The sequence below is a fragment of the Pongo pygmaeus genome, chromosome 11 (genome assembly GCF_028885625.2).
Source record: "Pongo pygmaeus isolate AG05252 chromosome 11, NHGRI_mPonPyg2-v2.0_pri, whole genome shotgun sequence".
Classification (NCBI taxonomy): Eukaryota; Metazoa; Chordata; class Mammalia; order Primates; family Hominidae; genus Pongo; species Pongo pygmaeus.
The window spans coordinates 97403757-97420270 of record NC_072384.2 but is presented as its reverse complement, the minus strand read 5'-3'; the positions used below and the strand labels follow the sequence as shown (position 1 = coordinate 97420270).

General features: G+C 36.4%; 1 protein-coding gene and 1 non-coding gene across 3 annotated transcripts in view; one reads left to right on the top strand and one right to left on the bottom strand.

Moving 5' to 3' along the window:
- Nucleotides 1–15226, top strand: part of SF3B1 (splicing factor 3b subunit 1) — a 46093-nt gene extending 30867 nt beyond the window's left edge. The window contains exons 10-25 of one of the 2 annotated variants that reach the window (XM_054478364.2): nucleotides 1689–1886; nucleotides 1984–2085; nucleotides 3437–3616; nucleotides 4166–4252; nucleotides 4379–4649; nucleotides 5076–5221; nucleotides 5318–5464; nucleotides 5678–5803; nucleotides 6267–6488; nucleotides 6769–6951; nucleotides 7037–7148; nucleotides 8620–8740; nucleotides 9085–9216; nucleotides 10874–11146; nucleotides 14018–14234; nucleotides 14739–15226. In XM_054478364.2, the coding sequence (XP_054334339.1) occupies nucleotides 1689–1886; nucleotides 1984–2085; nucleotides 3437–3616; nucleotides 4166–4252; nucleotides 4379–4649; nucleotides 5076–5221; nucleotides 5318–5464; nucleotides 5678–5803; nucleotides 6267–6488; nucleotides 6769–6951; nucleotides 7037–7148; nucleotides 8620–8740; nucleotides 9085–9216; nucleotides 10874–11146; nucleotides 14018–14234; nucleotides 14739–14897 (2676 nt within the window). In that variant the 3' untranslated portion in view covers nucleotides 14898–15226. Of the gene's footprint in view, nucleotides 1–1688; nucleotides 1887–1983; nucleotides 2086–3436; nucleotides 3617–4165; nucleotides 4253–4378; nucleotides 4650–5075; nucleotides 5222–5317; nucleotides 5465–5677; nucleotides 5804–6266; nucleotides 6489–6768; nucleotides 6952–7036; nucleotides 7149–8162; nucleotides 8233–8619; nucleotides 8741–9084; nucleotides 9217–10873; nucleotides 11147–14017; nucleotides 14235–14738 lie in introns of those variants that run through there. The other variant, XR_008501107.2, reaches the window with a different exon arrangement.
- On the bottom strand, nucleotides 2308–2444 carry LOC129032256 (small nucleolar RNA SNORA4). The gene has a single exon (XR_008501271.1). It is a non-coding gene; the product is annotated as a small nucleolar RNA SNORA4 (small nucleolar RNA).
- Nucleotides 15227–16514: the final 1288 nt, after the last annotated feature.

Genomic DNA, 16514 nt, shown 5'->3' with positions numbered 1-16514 from the left:
TGATTTTTAACAGTTCTTGAGTATGTTTTTTGTTGTTTTGTTTTGTTTTAGAGACAGGGTCTCACTGTGTTGCCTGTACTGGAGAGCAGTGGCGCTGACATAGCTCACTGCAGCCTTGAACTCCTGGGCTCAAGTGATCCTCCTGCCTCAGCCTTCTGAGTAGCTGGGGCTACAGGCATGCACTACCATACCTGGCTAATTTTTTTATTTTTTGTAGATATGGAGTCTCACTGTGTTGCCAGGCTGGTCTCAAACTCCTAGGCTCAAAGTATCCTCCCATATTGGCCTCCCAGACTGCTGGGGATTATAGGCATGAGCCACTGTGTCCAGCCTTGTTTTGTTTTTGATCCCCTGTTGTTTGTGTTAGAGTATTTGTTTCAAGTTTGCATGAAGTTTTGCCTTAAAGCTTTTTGTAGCCTCCACATAATGCTGTGGGTATAGATAGAACTGTGGATATAGATAGACAGAACTTACTGTTGACTGCCTGCATGTCTTTCTCAGTCGTAGTCATTGATTTCCTTAGTGTCACTATGAGGAAAAGTCTCCCTTAGTGAATCCTGCTAATAAGCAACATCCTTACTAGTGAATATAAAAATATAGTAGACCTTTAAATCCTTAATGGCAAGTGATGCCTGTGGACTTGACATTGATTTCCCTAGGCCTCACATCTTTAGAGTATCCACTTTATCCAAAATGCTTAGTGGTCTGTGCTGGTGCAGACATTAACTAGCAACAAAAAATATCTGTACAAAGTACAGATAGCATCAATATAAATTTAACATAATTTAATCTTTAATAGACACAACAATTTTAGGCTCACTGGAGAAGACGTGTATAAGTTTATTGACCTCCCCAAGAAGTTGTTATTTTTTTCTTTTACTATATATTAAATTATATAAAATAGAGATGGGGTCTTGCCATGTTGCCAAGGCTGTTCTCAAACTCCTGGGCTCAAGCGTTCCTCCCATCTCAGCCTCCCAAAGTGCTGGGATTACAGGCATGACACTGAACCTGGCCTGTCCAGAAGTTGTTTTTTTTTTTTTTTTTCTGAAGTCTTACCAGCTTTAAAAAAAAAAAAAAATTCTTTGTGATTTTCAGCCTGCATTTTTTGAAATTTTACTCGTTTTGCAAAAGGTTTGATAAGGTGGTGTGTATTTTATAGGGCTTTGGCAAACATTTTGGTTTTAGTTTTTATGCATTCAACTAATTTTTGTAGAGTTTTACACTTAAAAGATTTTATAGTGTAAAAATTTATGTGATATTTTAATACTAAAATACAATTTTTTATGTTATATGCCCCATATGAGCTTATTTCCATTTTATATAAATCTTATGAAACATTATTTGCTGAACTAGAGCATTTTTTGGAATTGCTGACTCAGATTTTATAATTTTCAAATTTTTAATAATTTGACATTTTGACCCACAACATGTTTGAATGTGATTAGTATTTTCTAAGCTCTTCTCTTGTATTTCCTCAGTTCCCTACACCACTGATATAATCAGTTAGTGGATGAGAAGTATATATTTTAAGTTTCTAATTAAGATAGAAAAGCAAGATAGATGTTGTCTCCAAGCAAATAAAAACCTTATTAGCTAATAAACTAAAATATTTTAAGTGCAAATATTGTTCATTATGCTGTTTTTTAAGTTAAGAAAATCCTAAACTGTCTTATAACTTTTATTAGGTACTTCCTCCTCCAGCTGGTTATGTTCCTATTCGAACTCCAGCTCGAAAGCTGACAGCTACTCCAACACCTTTGGGTGGTATGACTGGTTTCCACATGCAAACTGAAGATCGAACTATGAAAAGTGTTAATGACCAGCCATCTGGAAATCTTCCATTTTTAAAACCTGATGATATTCAGTACTTTGATAAACTATTGGTAAGTGATACTAGCAGAAATAAACTATTAATTGTGTTCCAGAATTATAAATCATAACATTTCAACTTCCCTTAACATTTTTTTCTTTTTACTATAGGTTGATGTTGATGAATCAACACTTAGTCCAGAAGAGCAAAAAGAGAGAAAAATAATGAAGTTGCTTTTAAAAATTAAGAATGGAACACCACCAATGAGAAAGGTAAGTCTCAGTTTGTTAAATTGTCATGTTTGTTGCTTATTTATTTAATTAAAAAAAAATTTGTAGTTTTTGTAGAGACAGGGTTTTGCCATGTTGCCCAGGCTGGTCTCAAGTGATACTCCTGCTTTGGCCTACCTCCCAAAGTGCTGGGATTACAGGTGTGAGGCACTGCACCTGGCCATGTTTATATTTTTAAAAATGTTTTTAATTTTTTCACCAGGAAATGTAGACCACAAAATAGTAGTGAACTATTGGTATAGCCCGCTGTGGAGTGTGGTCTTTCCTTTACTCTCCCAAATAGCCCAAATTGGTAAAGGTTATTTAGAAAGCCTTGCCCGTAAAAAATTAACTTTTGGTAGTGTTATATTTTTGTATTTAGGAATTTATAATTACTATCTTCATCTTTATCAAGGACATAGCATGAGGGGAAAAAATTTATGTAGTGTGAAGGATTTAACTTTTTTGCTTGTTTTTATTATTAATATTATATATATATTTTTGAGACAGGGTCTTGCTCTCTTGCCCAGGCTGGAGTGCAGTGGTGCAGTCTTGGCTCACTACAACCTCCGCCTCTTGGGTTCAAGCAATTCTCCTGCCTCAGCCTCCCAAGTAGCTGGGACTACAGGCGTGTACCACCACGCCCTGCTAATTTCTGTATTTTTAGTAGAGACGGGGTTTCACCATGTTGGCCAAGCTGGTCTTGAACTCCTGGCCTCAAATGATTAACCTGCCTCGGTCTCCCAAAGTGCTGGGATTACAGGCGTGAACCACCATGCCCAGCCGTTTGTTTTTATTATTATTTAAATACTCCTGGGCTCAAGAGATCCTCCTGCCTCAGTCTCCGAAAGTGTTGGGATTACAGGGTGAGCCACCATTCCCAGCTGGAGTTAGCACAAAATTCTTTGGTTAAAAAAGATGCTTTGGTTAAAAAAAAAATTATTTGGTTAATAAAGATGCTGAAAAATGAGATTCTCCTTTTTGTTCTCAAGGCCTTTAAAATATGCTTAAAGCTTGAAGATAACTAGTGAAATTATGTGAGAGATTATGTTAACACTATATGTGCCTTGGAAATGGAAGATACTTTAGGGGAAATGAAGGCATTTAGTACATACCTCTGTGGTTCTTTTGTTCTATTAAATTACTCTTTTGAATTAACATAAAATTTCTATCACAGGAATTGAAATTCCAGAGTAATTTGGATGGAAATGAACTCATGCTGTCTATGTAAAATGTGTGTAAAAGTAAACACTAAAATATTAAATTATGGAAAATCTTCTTTGAGTAATTTGCTCATTCAAAATGTTTGATTATAAAGAAACCACCGCACCTATTACTCTGCTCTTTTTCCCAGGCTGCATTGCGTCAGATTACTGATAAAGCTCGTGAATTTGGAGCTGGTCCTTTGTTTAATCAGATTCTTCCTTTACTGATGTCTCCTACACTTGAGGATCAAGAGCGTCATTTACTTGTGAAAGTTATTGATAGGATACTGTACAAACTTGATGACTTAGTTCGTCCATATGTGCATAAGGTTTGTTCTCCTTAATAGTGTTTCTGATAGTTTAAAGTTTTAACTTTTTCAGTTAATCAGTGTTAAATTTACATATTCTCCTAGACCTTTTCCTTTGCACAAGTACACACCATACATGTACAAATATAGTTTTATACAGATGTACAGATGTTAGTTTTTGTCATCTTTGCCATAAGAGGTTCATATTATTTAATTTTTTCATTTGCTTTTATTGAAATTAGATTAGGATGAGAACATATGAGAACTAACGCCAGTTAGTATTAAGAACCAGTTTTTTCACCGATGGTAATTATGGTGCAGTATGTTCATAGGGTGTATAAGTTATTTCTTTAAAAAATATTGAATATTAGTGTGTCACTAATAGCTCTCTTAAATTTTCATCTGTCTGGAGTTTGAACTTGTATAATTAAAATTCTTAAACAGTTTGTCCCTTGATTAACAAAAGTCCTGATAATTCTAAATTTCTTATGTATGTTTAATTCTGTACATGAGCATTTCATCAGTAATTGATGTGAAAGTGTAGCTTCTTCTCTTTTTTCTCTTTTTCAGATCCTTGTGGTCATTGAACCGCTATTGATTGATGAAGATTACTATGCTAGAGTGGAAGGTCGAGAGATCATTTCTAATTTGGCAAAGGTATTTACATTTAATTTCTAGAGAAGAAAATTTATATCTGTTTATGGAATTATTTGATTATGGAAGGAAATGGTTGAAGATTAATATTACCAACTCATGACTGTCCTTTCTTTGTTTACTTTTTAGGCTGCTGGTCTGGCTACTATGATCTCTACCATGAGACCTGATATAGATAACATGGATGAGTATGTCCGTAACACAACAGCTAGAGCTTTTGCTGTTGTAGCCTCTGCCCTGGGCATTCCTTCTTTATTGCCCTTCTTAAAAGCTGTGTGCAAAAGCAAGAAGTCCTGGCAAGCGAGACACACTGGTATTAAGATTGTACAACAGATAGCTATTCTTATGGGCTGTGCCATCTTGCCACATCTTAGAAGTTTAGTTGAAATCATTGAACATGGTAAGTTGTAATGTAACTTTGTCTTTTTTTTTTTTTCTTCAGGAGACAGGGCCTTACTATGTTGCCCAGACTGGACTCAAACCTTTGGGCTCAAGTGATCCTCCTGCTCAGCTTCCTTAGTAGTTGGGACTAGAGGTACACACACAGCCTGTCCATGTTTAATAGGACGGCTGTCCTAAAATTTGGGCTACGGATTTGGGGAGATAAATGGAAAGGCATAGCTACACAAACTATAGATTTTATGATGGGTTTGTAATATTATCTACTGACAGGCTATGGTTTGTATTTTGCTTTTACCTAATTTTGTTTAATGTGAACATATTCTGCAGTTTGGCTAAATAGTTGATAATATTGCGAGAATCTGGATGATATTGTGTAACTTAGGTAATGTTGGGGCATAGTTAAAACCGGTGTTTGATTTTGTAGGTCTTGTGGATGAGCAGCAGAAAGTTCGGACCATCAGTGCTTTGGCCATTGCTGCCTTGGCTGAAGCAGCAACTCCTTATGGTATCGAATCTTTTGATTCTGTGTTAAAGCCTTTATGGAAGGGTATCCGCCAACACAGAGGAAAGGTAAATCCACCAATTACCTTTTGATTTATCTTCATTAAAGTTAAGGCGACATTAATCTAAATTATTAAAGTACATTTATTTTTTATTTAAAAATAGGGTTTGGCTGCTTTCTTGAAGGCTATTGGGTATCTTATTCCTCTTATGGATGCAGAATATGCCAACTACTATACTAGAGAAGTGATGTTAATCCTTATTCGAGAATTCCAATCTCCTGATGAGGAAATGAAGAAAATTGTGCTGAAGGTAATTATTCCAGATTTGTTAATGTAAACTGGATTTGTTTCATGGTTCTAACAGAATTTTAAAGTGTTTTTAAAAAACAACAAAAAAAACTGTATATTACACGAGTACTGTTTGATTTGTTTTTAAATTTTATTTTTTAAAATCACGTAATCAGCAATGAGTATTCTCTTCATTTCAGGTCTGTTGATTTATTATTATTTCTTAACCTTTTAGGTGGTAAAACAGTGTTGTGGGACAGATGGTGTAGAAGCAAACTACATTAAAACAGAGATTCTTCCTCCCTTTTTTAAACACTTCTGGCAGCACAGGATGGCTTTGGATAGAAGAAATTACCGACAGGTAAGCTTTTATTGTAAAAGAATATTCTCAAAAGTCTTTTCAACTCATTTTTTAGTCAACTTGAATGCATGTTATATATTATTTTTTTGCCTTGATTATCTCACAGTTTATATGTGCTTGATTATGAAAGGAGATGGATTTTAGTCAGCCAGTTAACTTCCATTTTGATTTTGGTTTCAAGGATTAATACTAACTGTGAATTGATGTTTTTGTCTTGTAAATTCAGTGCTTTATCTGGCTAGATGAAACATGGACACAGTTTTACCTTGAATCATGTTAACTTATACTCATTTTTTGATGTTTGGTCACTTTTCTCTTCAACTTTAATAAGTAGCAATGAATCATTCTTACCATGTTTATTAGCTAAATAAGTAGTATATTTAGAGTATTTGGTTTTCATGATGTTGCTTTATTTCCTTGGAAGAGCAGTCTAAAAGGTTTTTTGTTTTTCTGTTCTTTTTAGTTAGTTGATACTACTGTGGAGTTGGCGAACAAAGTAGGTGCAGCAGAAATTATATCCAGGATTGTGGATGATCTGAAAGATGAAGCTGAACAGTACAGAAAAATGGTGATGGAGACAATTGAGAAAATTATGGGCAATTTGGGAGCAGCAGATATTGATCATAAACTTGAAGAACAACTGATTGATGGTATTCTTTATGCTTTCCAAGAACAGACTACAGAGGTAATGAAAACTATTATGGCACATTGCTACTGACTTTAATATTTGTAGAAAAGCATATTAGTTGTCAAGCAAATTTTTCTAGAATGCAATTGAATTTGAAGTAATTTTTAAAATGCTCAGTGGGTTACCAAAAAATATTATTCTACCTCAAGTTTTAAGATTTGATGTAAAAAAACAACAACAGATGTTTGGGTGGTTAGAAAAGGTTGACTATTAGTATATTTCAACTGTGCAGTCATAAACCAAATGAATATGTCTTTTTTTAAAATTTATTTTTTAGGACTCAGTAATGTTGAACGGCTTTGGCACAGTGGTTAATGCTCTTGGTAAACGAGTCAAACCATACTTGCCTCAGATCTGTGGTACAGTTTTGTGGCGTTTAAATAACAAATCTGCAAAAGTTAGGCAACAGGCAGCTGACTTGATTTCTCGAACTGCTGTTGTCATGAAGACTTGTCAAGAGGTAAACTTTTGTATCAAATTCTTACTTCTTCCCCAAATAGTTTAATGTAAATAGTAACATTTTAACATTATTTGTTTTATTATAGGAAAAATTGATGGGACACTTGGGTGTTGTATTGTATGAGTATTTGGGTGAAGAGTACCCTGAAGTATTGGGCAGCATTCTTGGAGCACTGAAGGCCATTGTAAATGTCATAGGTATGGAATTTGCTGATTACATAAGACTTTTTCTTTCTTTCTCTTTTTTTTTGTAAGTAAAATCTTATTTAGGAGTTGGGAGGTTTTTGTTAGTTTTTTAAAAGCACTTCAAGATTGTAGTTAAGTCGGGGGATGTCACAAAAGTCTTGTTTCCCAAAACCCATTTATATTTTACTTTAAAGAGGAAAAAAAGGGTAAGTTTAGGACCTACATGAGAGGTGGGAGTAGTCACAGCTCAAAAAGCTTTGCAGTCATGGAATACAGGACCCTAGTGTAAATAGTGTGTCAGGTGAAATATATTCTGCCATGTTCTGCTGCGGGGTGAAAAGGCAATCCTAAAGTTTTAATTTAGTTTTAGAACTATATATATATATATATTTAAACCTTGAATTAGTGATTATGACAGGTTTTTTGCTTGTGATCAGTTTCAAGGAATATAATCAGAGAGAAAAGTGAACTGATCAAATTATTGTCTTTATTTACATACCCAAGTTTTAAATACTGTCCATTCAGTTTTCTAACCCATAACACAGCTGTATTACAAATGGTCTTGGATATGGAGCGCAAAGTTTTTATTCTGTTAGGGCAGTATGACAAAGAAAACATATGGTTTCTTGTATTTAATCTTTTTTTAAAATTGATTATAACTGTTGCCAAATGTAACTCCTGCAGAGTTTAGAGGCTCTGATAACCTAGCAGAAGTCAAAATAGCTGACTGTGAGAGAGCCACTGTTTGTTTTTCCTCATTTTGTAAGAGGTATTTATGCGATACACATTTTTAAACTATTGTATTTGCATATAATCTCCAATGCAACCCAGTCCTCTATACTTGAAGATAGCTACTTGCCAGAAATCATTTACATGGCCACTTGCAGGGCTCTGGTTTGCAGGGAGTTTTAAACCATATTGTTTGTCAGAGAGGCATGGGAAGAGCAATGGAGAGAGAATCAGAGCAAGTGATTCTAGTTAGAGCAAGAGCCCCTGCCAGCTGCCTCCTTTTTTCTCTCTTCGTAGGTGTAAATACCATCCAAGTATGCCCTGCATTGCAGGGAGACTGGAGATCTGTTTGTTTTGCAGTTAAAGGGTAAGGGGGCCCTTTCTGGAAATTTTTGCTTTATTTACATGTTTACCTCTGGCTTATATTGTTGTGTACGGCCGGAACATAAGCTGTCCCCGTATTTAAATGTCAGTGCACAAATACATTTCAGAATCAAACAAAACTTTTTTGTTATTGAGTATCCATCATCCTTTAAATCACTTCACTGATTTCTTTCATTTCTATACATAATCAAAAATTGTTAATAAAAGTTAAAAACGATTCTGAGTCTGGTCAGAATCCGGGGCTTTCTCTTTTCCTAGGCAGCTGTAAGTTTATATTTATGCATAGTCATATATGACATTGCTAAGTAAAAGGAAAGTGAACAAAAGTTGCAATTCAAATGTTGATAGTTTATTGACTTCTATTAAATAGGTATGCATAAGATGACTCCACCAATTAAAGATCTGCTGCCTAGACTCACCCCCATCTTAAAGAACAGACATGAAAAAGTACAAGAGAATTGTATTGATCTTGTTGGTCGTATTGCCGACAGGTAAGCAGATTACCCACACATTTTTATAAGCGGTATCAATTTTCAAATTTGGCCACTTTGTATTCAATTAGCAAAATTTCCTTAATGTCACTAATATAAGTGTATAAGATTAGGCTATCCAGTATTAGTATTTTCAGTCAAATTTCAATTTGGATGGTAATGGGGGTGGCAATGTAATTTTAGGACTATACCTGTAAGACTAACTCTTCAGCCTTTCTGAAGAGTAGTAAGTTTTATTTAATGCTTAAAATGAGTTAATCAAGTTTTTAGAACTGAATTTGCAAATTTATCCTTAAAACTTTTCTTAATGTCACAATAATTAATACGTGTATTTTTTAAATTAGGGGAGCTGAATATGTATCTGCAAGAGAATGGATGAGGATTTGCTTTGAGCTTTTAGAGCTCTTAAAAGCCCACAAAAAGGCTATTCGTAGAGCCACAGTCAACACATTTGGTTATATTGCAAAGGCCATTGGGTGAGTGTTATTTACTTCCATTAAAAAAAATTACTTTATAATAAATCCATTGTGGTATTGGAAAATACTTCCATGTAGAAATCTCGTTTGAGGCATGGTCTGAGTAATGCAGTTGAGAAAGCTCTTCATTTAACCACTGACCTTCTGATTATTGGAATGTGTTGTTAAATTTAATTTTTTTTTTTTTTTTTTTTTGAGACGGAGTCTCGCTTTGTCACCCAGGCTGGAATGCAGTGATTCAATCTTGGCTCACTGCAACCACCGCCTCCTGGGTGCAGGTGATTCTCCTGCCTCAGCCTCCCCAGTAGCTGGGACTACAGGCATGCACCCTCACGCCCAGGTAATTTTTGTATTTTTTAGTAGAGATGAGGTTTCACCATGTGGGCCAGGCTGTTCTCGAACTCCTGGCCTCAAGTGTGCCACCTATCTTGGCCTCCAAAAGTGCTGAGATTACAGGTGTGAGCTACCACGCCCATCCTGTAGTCTTAAATTCTTAATTAAAATAGATGGAAGGGTTTAAGATTTACTTTAATTACACTTTAGGTGTTTTCAGGGAGGGAAACAGTACCATTTTCAGAAAAATTTAAAATGTGTGCTGGTCTTCTAGGATATTGCTTAAACTATTAAGGCAAGTTTTTAGTCTCACAGCATCATTTAAGTTTCATATTAATGCTTTATATGTTTTAAAAATCTTATTATGGATTGTTTGAGCCCAGGAGTTCAAGGTTACAGTGAGCTGTGATTGTGCCACTGCACTCCAACCTGGGCACCTGGGCGACAGGGCAAGACCCTGTCTCTAAAAAAAACAACAAAAATGCTATTCTAACATTACTCCACAGATTTAACTGAATTATAGCTGCTTTGTGAGATAATCTGTGGTTGTTTGCTTCCACTCCATCACAACTAAAATAGGAAAAAACTGTCATTGTAGAAAACGAGACACCACATGTCCATGTGGCTTAAGAAAATGTTTTCAAGGAATATGACATGTGAATGTCTGATTAATTAGGTAGAATTAACCAGACAACACCCCCTCCCCTAACACATACTCATTCCTTTCCTATTTTGGTAGCATAATATTTATTTCATTGGTGATGGAGTCAAGACATTTGCAAAATAGCTGTTGTGCAAGCTTTTAGCCCCAATGTCCCTCTAAGTTTATGTCAAAGAAGAGGCAAATAGATGCAGCAAATTGTGTGGGAGGAAAGATAAAAGGAAAAGAGATTTTATATGGTTTATAATGGGAGACTACAATTCGGATATTCCCCTCACCACTCCTACCTAGTTCTAGTGCCTATTTTGACAACTCAGAGAATTACTCACTTTAAACATTTAGTTAAATTTCTTTATATTTCAGAAAGTTTAAAAACTGAAAATTACATTTGAAAATTAATTTGAGTTAACTTAAAATTTTTAGAATTTGTACAGCTGTGACCTCTGATCTTCTCAGAGTTAACTTTTTTAAACTGACCTTTTAATTTATGTGAAATTTTTATATAGAAACAATGCCAGTGACTTGAAACTATTGCATTTTATAAAATTACTGAGTTCCCTGTAATTATTAATACTTAAAAGTTTTCATCTTTATGCATTTTTTTCCTTCCATAAATTTTTGACTTATAATGTAACAGCTTGTTGACCGATTTGTTTTTTTCAGCCCTCATGATGTATTGGCTACACTTCTAAACAACCTCAAAGTTCAAGAAAGGCAGAACAGAGTTTGTACCACTGTAGCAATAGCTATTGTTGCAGAAACATGTTCACCCTTCACAGTACTCCCTGCCTTAATGAATGAATACAGAGTTCCTGAACTGAATGTTCAAAATGGAGTGTTAAAATCGCTTTCCTTCTTGTTTGAATATATTGGTGAAATGGGAAAAGACTACATTTATGCCGTAACACCGTTACTTGAAGATGCTTTAATGGATAGGTAAGTGACTTGAACTAAACACAAGAAAATAATTATATCTCTTCCTTCATTTTAGAACATCCTGAAATAGTTATTAGATGACTTTTTACTGTAACATAGTTAAAGAAAAAAATGCTAGCCTGGAGTCTTAGGACTTTGTAAATATGACTTATTATTTTAAAATAATGTGCACGCTGTAGTGATTCCCCAGACTTTCTTTCAAGTTCCTCCACCCCCTTTAAATCTCTTTTCATATCTATTGAACTAAATAAATTTTGAAAAGGGTTGATTGATAATCTTTTGTTTTCAAAATCGGTCAAATATAGTTAGAGGACATCATGAGCAGAAGCTAATGGGCAGAGACCTGATCTTTTTAGCTTTTTGTTGCAGGTAAAGGACAGGTTTCTCTTAAACCTTTGAATTACTGAACAGTAGCCTGCCAGAGCTGCACTCTTCCTATTGCAGGTGCCTGGTGTTTCAGATGGTGACCACCAGTACAGTACTGTTCGAGTTATTTGACAGATTGCTAATACCTTTTACCATCTAGACTGACATACAGCCTTAAACACAGAAGTAACTGAAGAAAGTGCAAAGGAAAGTGCAAGCGTAGTAAGGGGAAGAACTGTTTCACTGGCTCTTTATTTTTCAGGAGAGATAAGTTACTTAAATCAGAGCCCATTCAAATACTTTTGTGTACAGATTAAAGTTACTCATTAATAACCTTCTGAAAGGGAGACTTAACTGGACTCGACAAGTTACCAGAACGTATATATGCAAGACATGGAGACAAAGTAAGAATTGTGCTCTGTAAAGGCCTGGCTGCCCAGGGCTAAAAAAAATGAGGGTAAATCACCCTTGCTCCGTATTCCTCAGTGAGAAGTGCCTGAGCACCATAGTGCAGTCATTAATGTGTGTCACCTGCAGTTAAAAACTTTGTTCTGTGTACTAAGAAGTTGAGGGAGTAATTCCATTGAAAATTACTAAATGAAAAGAATACTTCAGTTGGAAATTTTATTAATGAGGAATACTGCTTCATTCTTATGCTGAATGACATTATTAAAATAAATAGGAAAAACAAGAATATTAGTAAATACAAGTATTTTTCTCTTTTCTCTTTGATATGGTCTGTGTTACTATCTTTGGAGCAAAGTGTGGAAACTCTTTTTTTTTTTAGACGGAGTTTCGCTGTGTCGCCCAGGCTGGAGTGCAGTGGCATGATCTTGGCGTACTGCAACCTCTGCCTCCCGGGTTCAAGTGATTCTCCTGCCTCAGCCTCCCAAGTAGCTGGGACTACAGGCGTATGCCACCATGCCCGGCTAATTTTTTGTATTTTTGGCAAAGATAGGGTTTCACCGTGTTAGCCAGGATGGTCTCCATCTCCTGACCTCGTGATCCACCCGCGTTGGCCTCCCAAAGTGCTGGGATTACAGGCGTGAGCCACCGCGCCCAGCCTGGAAACTCATTTTCATACCCGTTGCAAATCCCATTGTGTTAGCTAGTGAGCTCATACTTGGTTGAATAATTGTGGAATGAATAACTCATTGATTTTTCATGAACATAAATTCAGTTAACATAGGAGATGATAGTTATTTCTGTAGGTTTGAAAAAATTATTGATCTTTTGTTCCTCTCCCCAAATTGAGTTATTGAATGAAACTTAAACTTTACGTGAGAAGGGAATTTAATTTTAATTTAGTTACCTATTATATACCAGTATCTGAAATACTAGTAAAGATTTAAGTTTATAATCAAGAGTTTAAAATGATTTGGGAGGCCAAAGTGGGAGGATCGCTTGACCCCAGGAGCTCAAGACCAGCTTGGGCAATATAGCAAGGCCTTCCCTATCTCTAACAATAAAAATAAAAAAGAAAAATAATTTTTCTTTTTATTTTGAGACAGAGTTTCACTCTGGTTGCCTAGGCTGGAGTGCAGTGGCACAATCTCGGCTCACTGCAGCCTCCGCCCCCCAGGTTCAAGTGATTCTCCTGCCTCAGCCTCCCGAGTAGCTGGGATTACAGGCGTGTGCCAAAACGCCCTACTAATTTTTGTATGTTTAGTAGAGACGGGGTTTCGCCACGTTGGCCAGGCTGTCTTGATCTCCTGATCTCAGGTGATCCATCTGCCTCGGCCTCCCAAAGCGCTAGGATTGCAGGCATGAGCCACTGTGTCTGGCCTGAAAAATAATTTTAAAAAAGAGAAAAAAGTTTAAAATAACATATTACTGTTTATTATTCATATGTTAGAATCACATGCCTTCTCTTTAGCAGCATAATAAAGCCAAGACTTCACAGAGCCCTCCTGCTCATATTCCTTTTAAAAGTTAATTAGAAGGCCAGGCGCGGTGGCTCACGCCTGTAATCCCAGTACTTTGGGAGGCTGAGGCGGGCAGATCACAAGGTCAAGAGATCGAGACCATCCTGGCCAACATGGTGAAACCCTGTCTCTACTAAAAATACAAAAATTAGGCAGGCGTGGTGGCACACGCCTGTAATTCCAGCTACTCAGGAGGCCGAGGCAGGAGAATTGCTTGAACCTGGGAGGCAGAGGTTGCAGTGAGCCAAGATCACACCACTGCACACCAGTCTGGGCGACAGAGTAAGACTCGTCTCAAAAAAAAAAAAAAAAGTTAATTAGAAAATACGGCTTAATTGTTGAGCCATAGTGAAGCTTGAGTTATTAAAGCAAAAGTCCTCAAGTGGAAGCTATTCTAAAGGATATATTACATACATGAAATGTTAGGATGACTTCACATGTATTCAGTGCACTGAATTAGTAATTTAGTTTCTAATGGGCCGGTGAATATTTCCTGTAAAACTAAGACCGTATCTTTAAGGATTTTTTCCCCTTTCTTATAAGACCGTATCTTAAAGGACTTTTTTCCCTTCCCTTATAGAGACCTTGTACACAGACAGACGGCTAGTGCAGTGGTACAGCACATGTCACTTGGGGTTTATGGATTTGGTTGTGAAGATTCGCTGAATCACTTGTTGAACTATGTATGGCCCAATGTGTTTGAGACATCTCCTCATGTAATTCAGGCAGTTATGGGAGCCCTAGAGGGCCTGAGAGTTGCTATTGGACCATGTAGAATGTTGCAATATTGTTTACAGGTAAGTTAAAGATCTTTTTTTTTATCGGTGATTTTTTTTTTTTTTTTTAAACAATACTTTAAGTTCTGGGATACTTGGGCTGAACGTGCAGGTTTGTTACATAGGTATATATGTGCCATGGTGGTTTGCTGCACCTATCAACCCGTCATCTAGGTTTTAAGCCCTGCATGCATTAGGTATTTGGCCTAATGCTCTCCCTCCCCTTTCCCCGCACTCCCTGTAAGTTAAAGATTTTAAAAAGATTACTTAGCAAGAAAAGTAGTGTATTGAATTAAGTTACTTTTCCTGATTATCAATAGGGTATATTGTGCCATATGGTAGAACAATTGTGTGGTGAGGGGGGAGTGAGTTTTGTCTCTTCCGTTGCAGCTTTGTGTAATTACTAGGTCCCCCCCAACTCCCCAAGGGAAATAATTTTGAATCATATCTTTATGATTTGTTAATTTTGTTAAGGTTATGTATGTTCTTGAAAATTGAAATAATGTAACTGTTCAATTATTTTAGGGTCTGTTTCACCCAGCCCGGAAAGTCAGAGATGTATATTGGAAAATTTACAACTCCATCTACATTGGTTCCCAGGACGCTCTCATAGCACATTACCCAAGAATCTACAACGATGATAAGAACACCTATATTCGTTATGAACTCGACTATATCTTATAATTTTATTGTTTATTTTGTGTTTAATGCACAGCTACTTCACACCTTAAACTTGCTTTGATTTGGTGATGTAAACTTTTAAACATTGCAGATCAGTGTAGAACTGGTCATAGAGGAAGAGCTAGAAATCCAGTAGCATGATTTTTAAATAACCTGTCTTTGTTTTTGATGTTAAACAGTAAATGCCAGTAGTGACCAAGAACACAGTGATTACATACACTATACTGGAGGGATTTCATTTTTAATTCATCTTTATGAAGATTTAGAACTCATTCCTTGTGTTTAAAGGGAATGTTTAATTGAGAAATAAACATTTGTGTACAAAATGCTAATTTGTGTGTGTTTTTTGAACATGACTTGTAAAATGCGGAACTTTGATAAAGTATTGATTTATGTGGAATAAGTGGCTTAATTTCATTTTCTGTCACTTGGTTTATAGAAAGTAGTTAGCCAAATAAAAACTATATAAAGTGATGGCATCTTTGTCAAAATTCCATTGTTGTGTTAATAATGACAGCAAGAAGAGTAGCCTCAGGGGGTGTTCCCCTCAAACTAGCACAACCATTCCGTCATCGTAGAAAAGTAGCACTTTTGCTAAACTGTCTTGAATATTTTGTACTTACATAGCGCCTTTCATCTCATGATTTCTCAAAATGCTTTATGAACACATTTAAAGGAAGTGATTTAAGTCTTGTCCAACGCTTGACAGGTCTGCTGTGTTTAGCAAGTGAGGAATTTAACTTTACTTCAAAACTGCTTTCTGCCTATTAGGAGTGAGGATACCTAAGTAATGCTGATAGAACAGGACAATGTTGGGCTTTTCTCCATGTTATAAGCCACTACTCAGCAATGCATCAGTAAATACCTATTCAGCACCCACTGTGTGCCAGCCACTGTGCTTATATGCAGGGGATGCAAAGGTGCATGAGACCTGCCCTCTACCTTTAAGAACAGTATAATGGAGAAGGGGAGAAAAACCTTGTTACAGATTCCTTATGTACTGTGATAATATACAGTGGCAGCAGCTAAAATGTCTAGGTTTGCTTAGCTTTGTATTCAGTAATAAGTTGATCTAAGAGTTCAGCATAAACGGAATGAAATGCCATTTAATGGTAGAGGAACCAAGCATTAAGGCAGTACTAGACTTAATTTTTTAAGCAAATATGTAAAGTATATTTTCAAACTTTTCTAATGTTATGGCCCCAAATTTCTTAGTTTTGGCCTTTTTACTACCTATACTATTTTTACTGTTTTGTTTTGTCTCCATGTGGTAGTACTTCTGCGAACTCTAAAGGGAAAATAAATTCTGCAAGCAGCATTAGTATATAACTACTGCTGTAAGTAAAACTGCCTGTTGACACTTCAGGAGTTCCTGCTTCAGAAGCTTAGTTAAGAAACAGCTTGTGGCCGGGCGTGGTGGCTCATGCCTGTAATCCCAGCACTTTGGGAGGCCGAGGCGGGCGGATCACGAGGTCAGGAGATCGAGACCATCCTGGCTAACGCGGTGAAATCCCGTCTACTAAAAATACAAAAAATTAGCCGGGCGTGGTGGCGGGCACCTGTAGTCCCAGCTACCAGGGAGGCTGAGGCAGGAGAATGGCATGAACCTGGGAGGCAGAG